The sequence below is a fragment of the Crotalus tigris genome, unplaced genomic scaffold (genome assembly GCF_016545835.1).
Source record: "Crotalus tigris isolate CLP2741 ecotype Arizona unplaced genomic scaffold, ASM1654583v1 scf7180000017560.2302168, whole genome shotgun sequence".
Lineage (NCBI taxonomy): Eukaryota > Metazoa > Chordata > Lepidosauria > Squamata > Viperidae > Crotalus > Crotalus tigris.
Window position 1 is genome coordinate 460514 of NW_024096474.1, and position 8833 is coordinate 469346.

Sequence of the window (8833 nt, forward strand, 5' to 3'; positions counted from 1 at the left end):
AGAGCAGGTGGTGGCAGCTGCCTGGATCTGCTCTTCCTGGCCTTGGGTCTCGGGTGAGTAGCCAGATGGCCGAGGGCTGCCCATCCACAAGTGGATCCATCTTCTAGGCTTGGAGGGAGGGAGGCTGTGGGGCATGGAGCATGTGGGTCCCTGCTTTTTCTCTTGTCCCTCTGCAATAGGGCTGACGCAGACGCCAGCAGTGGGTGTTTGCAAGCAATGGTGCAGAAGGGGGGGGGGAGGAAGCAAGGGAGGGGAGGACAGAAGGCAGCCCCCCCCAGGCTCAGTCTGTGCCAGAGACCCAGATCAGCCCGTTCCATCTGCGTTGGCAGCAGCGCCATTTCAAGAACTTTATTGCACAGAAAGCTACAGAAATAGCCCCCACTGACCCCCCCCGGCCCAAACCGACATGAGTGGATCTTCCGCTGGTGAAAAACGGGGCCACAAAATCTCGGGGGGGGAGGGACGGTGGCACACAGCTATACAAACCAGGTGCGAGGGGGTGTCCAGGAAAGGAGGGCAGGGGGTAGTAGAGATCCTGGAGGCAAAGACTGAGCATCGCTGCTCCTTTTCTGGACTGGCAACAACAGCCCTGTGAGGCAGGCCAGTGGTTATGGGGCTGTTAACTCCCCCAACATGTGGAACTCATGGCTGAGTCAGCTTCAGCTCTTGTCTCAGGCAGCACCGAGGCCTTGCTGGACTCCACGAGCCAGACCCCTTTAGGGTGCCCTGCAAACCCCCTCCCCAATTTTACACCTCCTCCCATCAGTCAGGGAATGGGGGGGGCACAGCACAGCAATCAAGAGCTTCAGAGCAGGGGGGGGCCACGGGGAAGAGATGGGACAAGAGATGACCTCTTTTAGGCCCGTGCGGAAGCAGCTTTGTCCACCCATCCCTTCCCCCCTTCAACAGAGCTGTTCCCTCCCAGGCTTTTGGGCCCGTGAAATCTCCTCCTCAGCCTGGGGTCTGCAAAAGGCAGGCAGGGGAAGCCCCCACTGTGAGGAAGGGGGGGGAGGGAGAGGCCGTGGGGTGCCCAGACACGACCCCCAGGGCTGCCAGGCGTGGGGCCAGGCTGGGAGCCTCAGTGCTCGGCGGGGACGATGCTGCTGACCGTGGTGTAGCTGAACCTGGAGAAGGAAGCCCCGGTGGCAGCGGCCTCCTCCTCGTGGGCATGACATCTCCGGCGGCAGCAGGGCGTGGCGCAGCAGGCGAAGGTGGTGGCGAAGGCCTGGCGGAAACGCTTGTTCATGAAGCAGTAGATGAAGGGGTTGACGCAGGTGGAGGCGTAGCAGAGCAGGTGGATGAAGGAGATGGGGGTCCCTGAGAGGGCCTGTTGGGCAGCCTTGGGGTCGAAGGCCCGCCAGGTGTTGGCCACATAGATGGGCAGCCAGCACCCAAAGAAAACCGCCACAATCACCACCAGCATCCGGATGACCCGCTTCTTGGCCAGCAGTTTGGCCTTGGAGCTGTTGATGCGTGCCCGCTCCTGCTTGGCGCTGTCCTCCGGGCTCATGGCGGGCAGCTCCATCGGGCTCTCGGCAGGCTGGGGCACCTGGATGTAGCAGCCGTCGCCCTCGTCACTGGTGGCCAGGAGCTCCATGGTGGTTCCGTTTGGCCGAGCTAAGGGAGGCAGAGACAGAGAGGTGCCTTGTGGAGGATGCCTGGCCCCTCAGAGGGGGCTCCGGGGGTTCGGCCCAGGCAGCCCGTGGTGATCCTGCTGATGCTTCAGTACCCGCGGTGTTTCCTTAATTCTATTCAGGGATGCTCCAGGAAAGGGGGCCAAGTGGTGATTGTTGAGTGAGGGAAGAGATACCTGAGCAGGCCCCCTCCATCTCCTCTGCAAGACCAGGAGAGGCAGAGGAGCAAGGGCGAGCTGGCTGTCCCAGGAGGTTCCGAGGGCTGCATCCCAAAGGGAGCAGTGGATCCACCACCCCCGCCTGCATTATGGACAGTGACGGCCCTTGGCAAAAACCAGGTCTGCGCATCCATCAGCCAGTTCACTCTCCCTCCATCCCTGGAGGGTCCCTGAGCACATTCTCCCCCCCCTCGGGCAGAGCAAGCGGCTTCTCTCTCATCCCGTATTTCTGTTACTGCAGCCGGACCCGCCAGCGGTTCTTTTGAACCGCTGCCCTCTGCCACCCACAGACCTGCCATTTGTGACCCACTTGTCATTTTTCTCTGGCTGCTGCCAAGGCTGACATTTTGCTTTCCCCCCCCCCTTTCTCTTTTTTTTTGGTTTAAGCCTAAATGCGAGCATTCACTTTTTGTGTCCCAATTTTATCTCTTTGGTTTTGGTCCAGCCTCCATACCTGCCAAGAATGGCTTAAATATTGATTCCTTCTTTTATAAGGATTTGGTCCCCCTGAGCCTCAGATTTGATGGGAATCAGTTTATGGGGTTAGCTGTTTATAAAAGGGTCTAGCATGATGGGGCCTGGGATGGTCCGCTTGAAAAAAAGTGTCGGCTGTGTGCAATTGTTCCGCTAAGCCAGTGGTTCTCAACCTTTCTAATGCCGTGACCCCATAATACAGTTCCCCATGTTGTGGTGACCCCCAAGTGGGTGTGGCCACCAATAAGAGGGAATAGGACAGCTAGGGAAAAGGGAAAAAATGGTGGACAGCATGGTTTGGGGAACCCCGTGAAATGGTCGTTCAACCCCAAATGGGGTCCCGACCCACAGGTTGAGAACCACTGCGCTAAGCTATGGCTCCATCTCACAGTCTTTCCTTGGGCCCTATCTTTATTTTTGCTTGCCTACAAAACTGAGAAGCTAGGCTGAAAGCTGTACTGAAATAAAGGTATATTACATCTACTACATCCCCACAATCAACTAAACTGGTATCTATCTATCTCCAGCCCAGTTGCGTAATTTCTGCTGCTTTGCCCAATAAAATGCCTTTTGACCTCAGCTTGCCAAACAGAACGGAAACAGAAGAACAGAATTGGAAGGGACCATTCCAGACCAGTGGCTATCCAGACTCTTCTTAGAAACCTCCGGTGTTGGAGCACCCACAACTGCTGGAGGCAAGTTCTGTTCCACTGATCGATTGTTCTCAGTGTCAGGAAGTTTCTCCTTATTTCTAGATTGGGTCTCTCTCTCATTCGTTTCCATCCATCGCTTCCTTTGCCCGACCTTCGGGTGACTGGCGTTTACTTAATCTGGCATTTAGTTTTGGTTTTCAGCTTACAACCAAAAAGAGGTCAGTCATGTGATGTGATGGGCGGGTTCCGTTACAGTCATAAGTCTGTTTTATGACGAAGGCCAGCTTCTCCAACTTGACACTGATCCTCCAGCCCCTCATCACCCTCCAAGTCCTTGCTTTCTCATGATACCCAGAGATCACCCCCTTCACCTGGCACCCACCTTTGGCCTCCCGGGAGAGGTCCATCTCAAACTGGATCCCCCTGTAGAGCTCGGAGGAAATCAGCCCATAAGCCACGATCATGACCAGTCCCGGGACGAGGAAGAGTGTGATGAGCAGCAGCACATACCTAGCGGGGAAGGAAGGGGAGAGCCACACCAGCCACTAAATCTGCACGAACTGAATTACGACAAAGGCTTTTGTGTAGCACACCTACCATATATCAACGGAAAAGGTGGATTTGCAGAAGATGTTAGATAAACACTCAACCTGAATTAAAACCCTTCAGGCTTAGCAAGTGCTGCCATAGGAACTGCTGGGCCTGGTCTGCGATTTGTGCAGGGTCTTCTCTAGGCTGGGACCTTCCCCCAAAACCCCAGATGGGTGGGTGAGGAATTTGAAGCCAAGCCCCCCCTCCCCACTTGCTTCATGCCCTCAAGGTCCTCACGTCTCCGTGCTTCATCTCCTGCTGGCACTCCCAGGCAAGCCCCAGCGGTGCCCCCTGCCCACGGCTGGCTGGCTCTCCGTTGAGGGTGTGAAATGAACTGTTCAAGGCCAGAAGAGATGGAGACGGAGCCCAGCCCATGAGACCTTCGCCAATGACCTCACCCTGCCAGACTCATTGGAAAGGAAGACGCATCCTTATGAATGTTTAAATCCTGTTTATGAGGCTGTCGTCATCTGTCTGATTTGTGCTCCTCTGTCTGTAAATCCCCCCTCACCCCCCCCCAGGGTGGACAGAATGGCAGGGAGCACATCAAACCCACAAGCTCAAGCCAGGAGACAAAGAAGCCCCCCCCCGCCCCCATCCCCAGGGTGATCAGAGGACAGCCAGGGTCCAATCCTGATCAGGCTGTCGTGAGAACGGTCCTCCCCAGGCCAAACCCTTCCCTGCCACGGGCCACGTCTCTCCTCCTCCGCCCTCACGGGAACCCCTTGCACAGAGCTTGAAAGAACTGAGCTTTGCACGTGATGTGCTGCTTCTCCTTGCCCCCAGCCCCATTTCCCAAGGAATGGGAGGAGGAAATCCTTGAGACCCTCAGGAAACGTGCCCAGATGCTGCCCCCTGCCCCCGATCCCTCCCTCTGGCTCCTGGGCTGTGCACTCCTCAGGATCCCAGGCAGAGCCGAGGTTGGTCCTGAGGCCAACACACAAGAGGGATCAACCTCCCTACGGGGCCCACGGTCTCCAGTTTCAAGGCAGGAGCTGCCCCATAGGCCAGCAGATGCCAGCCACTGCAGGGCTGATGCAGGCGCTTGACCTTGGCCACCCCGTGCCAGGCCAATCGGTGGCAGAGGCGATCCAGCCTGAAGCACAGGCTCGCTTCATCATTCTTATATCAGGAGAAAGAAATGCAGCTTTTGGCAGCTTCCAACTTAACTGTTGCTGCCGCCCCGATCTCTGCTCAATTCGCGTGCAACGCAAATGAGACGGGTCAAGACCGCGGCCGAAGACGGCTTCTCCCCAACCATCGCAGGCTGCTGCCGTGGCTGCCGTGATCCTGGCTGGCCCTAAACAGGGCTCGGCCAGAGAAGAGACCCTGGCAACGGGTGGGCCTCCCCTGGCAGTTCTCCTCTAGGGCCGAGTCTGCCTGCTCGGCTCGTGGCCCCAAAGCCAAGGGGGCCCAGTCTGACGAGGCCCCCGGCAGGTGCCTCCTAATGCCAGCTGGGGCTCCATGGCTCTTGGCTGGGCAACATGGCAACATGGGCTATGGGGAGGCAGATGGGCACTTTGAGGAGCACTTGGGGGACCCCCACCCCCACACAACTTACCAGGCCTGGTTGACGTGGTGCCCAGGCCAGTTGTGGCTGCACTGGGTGAGGTGGGGCTGGCCGCGCACAGGCTGAGTAGTGCTGTACACCGGGTAGGGCAGCATCAGCAGTGCCGAGAGCAACCAGGTGGCGGCGATGACCCGATAAGCGTGGGAGCGGGTCTGCCACACCCGGGACTGCAAGGGCCTGCAGATGGCGCTGTAGCGCTCGATGGCGATGGCCACCAGACTGAAGGTAGAGACGCTCACTGACAACCCTGGGGAGGGATGGGGGCGTAAGGCAGGTCAGATGGCACCGGGTGGGTCACCCGGGTGGGTCACCCGCCCTTTCCCAGGAAGAGGAAGAAGGTGGGGCGAGGAGCCTGCTGCACTCAGAGAACACCCCCTACCCCAGGCCAGGCCGAGCCCCCTCACCCATCAGGTAGGCCACGGCCTTGCAAATGACCCTCCCGAAGATGAAGGTGTGCATGAGGTTGGGGATGAAGGTGAAGGGCAGGCAGAAGAGCGCCACCATCAGGTCACTCAGCGCCAGCGAGAGCAGGAAGGAGTTGGTGATGGTCCGCAGCCGCTTGTTGACCACCAGCACCGCGATGACCAGCGCGTTCCCACACAGGCCCAGCAGGAAGATCACCGAGTAGAGCAGCACCCGCACTGCCAGGTCCAACTCTGGGGGGCAGAGCAGAGGACACCCCCAATCTGAGTCAGAGGGCCAGGCCGGGGCCCCCGCCACCCACTGGGGGAGAGGCAGACCCAGCAGGAAGCCCCCCTCCCCGGCAGAGCTGGGTCTTGTGCCTGGCCTTGCCCTCGTGCCCACCGGTTGCCCCCGGCCCTGCTTCGGGATGCAGGCAGGCAGCTGGGACCCACGGAAGCAGAGCGGAGGGTGGGGAGGGGAGGCCGGCATGAACCAGGCTCAGGACGCCCAACCGAACGCCCGAAATGTTACGCCAGCCTCAGCCCGTTCGGCTCCAGGGCAACCCCGGGAAAGTTCCAGAGCGGAGGGACGCTCCGGGGCTAAGAGGGAAGCCGGCCTGGCTTCATCTGGGGCAGGCATCTTTGTTGGGTTTCGGGGCACGTCAGAACCCACCAAAGGACTCGGGTCAGCCACAGCCAGGAGCTCAGTCAGCCCAAAGCGGCCCCTCTCGGCGCCGCCTCCCCCTCCCCGGCTCCGCGGGGGCCCAGCGACCTCAGCCCTCGTGCCCGCATTCCGGGCGAAGGGAGGGAGGAGCGCTCTTCATATGCGCAGAGGCACTTCAAGGACTAGGGAAAGCAGAACGGGGGGGGCCGGGAGAGAGGCGGGTCCCTCCGCACCGCGGAAGCCTTGCGGGCGTCCCGGCGCCGTTCGGGGTGCCAGCCTCCAGAGGAAAGGACGAGCGGCGGGGCTGCCGGCAGGAGCCAGGGCTGCGTGCCGAGGCGGCCGCGAGGGCGGGGGCCGGGCCGGGGAGCCTCACCTCGGGACCGGCGGAGAGTCCCGCAGCCGCCGCCGGTGCCGTTCCAGGCGCCGCTGTGGGACGAGCCGTTCGCGGGGCGGCAGAGCAGCGACGCGTTGAGCAGCCGCGGCTCCTCCATCGCGGCGAGCTCCGTCGGGCCGTCAGTGCCCGCCGCTCAGTCCCCTCCGCGCCGGGCGCCCATCCCGGCGGGCTCCCCGCAGCGCAGCCCCGAGCGAGAGCCGCCGCCCCGGTCGCCCGCTCCGCTTCCTGAGGCGGCTGCGGGAGCCTCGGCGCCGCAGCGGATTCTGAGCAGCGCCGTCCGCAGCCACGGCCGAGCGCCCCCTGACGGCGGCCAGGGGGATCCGCCCCGCCCCGCCCGAGGGGGGGCCCGACGGCGCCGGCGCCCGCTTGCCCTGCGCTGCGGGGGACGAGCGGAGGGCCGGGGGCGGGCCGGGGGCGGGGCGGGCGGACGGAGCCCACTTGCCAGGTCGCGGCTCGTCGGGTCGGGCCTGGGCGGGCGCGGGGAAGAGGGTTCGGCGGGCGCAGGGGGCCTGGGAGCTGCGGGGAAACCTGGAGGCAGCTCGGTGGGATCCCGGGGTCCGGGCCTAGCCGACCCTGCCCATCCCGGCGCAGAGGCGCCGCTTCCTCCCTCTTTCGGAGCGGGGCGGGCGGCGGAGAGCAGCCTGGGGCCTCCCGTCAGGCGGGGCAGTTTCCCAGCAGCGGCCGACCTGCCAGGCACGTCCTGTTTGCTCGGGACAGCGGAAGCGCCCGGCCGTTGTTGACACAGGTGCTGTTTACCTGGCCGAGGCGGGAGCCGCGGAGCGGGTTGCGCGTTACCTGCCAATGAATTCCGGCTGATCCTCGAGGCTCCGCACCCCAACCTTAGCAGGAGCTCCGCGCCTGCCGCCTCCCCCCCCCCGCCTTCTCTTGTGCATCTTGGAGGGGGTGTAACTGCTGGGTCCTCTCCGGTGCCTCCCCTTCTAAGTCGCTTTGGGGGCACCCGCTCACCACGGCCCCTGGGCACCCGCCTTGCCCCCTTTATCGGTTTCTTGGTGAAATTGCCTCGATCGTTCCAGGCTCCAGCCCAGGACCTGGTCCCAGCCCCCAGCGTGGTCGGCTGCTTGGTGGATCCCCTGTGTGGGATCATCCAGCCCAAGAAGAATCCATGGATTCCACCACCCAGCCTGGATCATGGGATGCACCTTCCCAGGTTATTGAAGGCAGCAGGGCAGCTGCTCTCTCTCACCTTACAGGTGCAAAGAGTCATCGGGTGGGTTCACACAACACTGGCTAAGCACCTGTAGCCCTGGAATGTCGGAAAGATGGCTTCCATCTTAGCGCCTCCCTGGCGTCTCTGACTGCCCCCTTGTTGGCAGCCTTCGCTGAGTGGGGCTGAACAGACTCTGGAGTTGGAGGGAGGAATTGAGGGACAACATGGATTCCTTAGAGCAGCTCCAGCCCCACTTCACCCTCTCCCCAAAGTGGCCCCCCCAGGGAGGCAGCAGAAGTGGCACACTCTTCCTGGCTTAGCCAGAAACATGGCTTGTCTGTCTCTTGACTGCTTGTTCCTTTCCTGTGGCTGGTTGAGTCTAGAAAGCAAAAGTTCTCTCCCCCCCCCTCAATTTGTTAATTATCGGTTCTAAAGCTAGTTGCTGTAGCTGCGGTCATCCGTTTGGTATTCTTTAAATTTACTTTTAGTCCCATTTTCCCCCACTATACTCCTTCACTTTTATTATTACAGCTTGCAGATCCTTTGCATTTTCACCCGTCAGAGTAATACGATTAGCTTAGCACAGGTTTATTGATGTTTCTTCCTCCAATTCTTAAAGCATACTCAACTTTTTCCAATCTGGCTTTCCATAATTTATCATTAGAATAAATAAATTTATCCTTTGCTGGAGCGGGTCTCTGTCACCTTGTTCCATCTGGATGGACGTTGGGTGAAAAATAGCCTCAAAGCTTGTTTAGCTACCTGAAAGTTAAGAGAACCTGATTGGTGGGGGGAGAGAACTATAAATTAAACCATCACATGGTGAAGCTTTCAGACTGGCCTGCACAGGCCACCTCCCGCTAAACTCTCAAAGCAGAAAGAGACAGGTGTTACTTTTTTATTTATTCAATCAGTTTCTATAGCGTCCAACTCAACCGAGTGATTCTGAGTGGCTTACAACTCTAAAATAATAAAACAATTAAAAGATCATTAAAACCAGTGGAGCAACCTGCCTCCAGAAGCGGTGAATGCTCCAACACTGGAAGTCTCTAAGAAGAGACTGGAC

The 8833-nt window shown here is 60.0% G+C and overlaps 1 protein-coding gene across 1 annotated transcript; it reads right to left on the reverse strand.

The window, feature by feature from the left end:
• Positions 1-311: 311 nt before the first annotated feature.
• Positions 312-6906, reverse strand: CCKBR (cholecystokinin B receptor). Its single transcript, XM_039348234.1, has 5 exons — positions 6579-6906; positions 5545-5796; positions 5132-5387; positions 3362-3489; positions 312-1617 (listed from the first exon to the last, which is right to left on the reverse strand). Exons 1-5 carry the CDS (start codon positions 6694-6696, stop codon positions 1079-1081), a joined length of 1293 nt encoding a protein of 430 aa, XP_039204168.1. The 5' UTR covers positions 6697-6906; the 3' UTR covers positions 312-1078.
• Positions 6907-8833: the final 1927 nt, after the last annotated feature.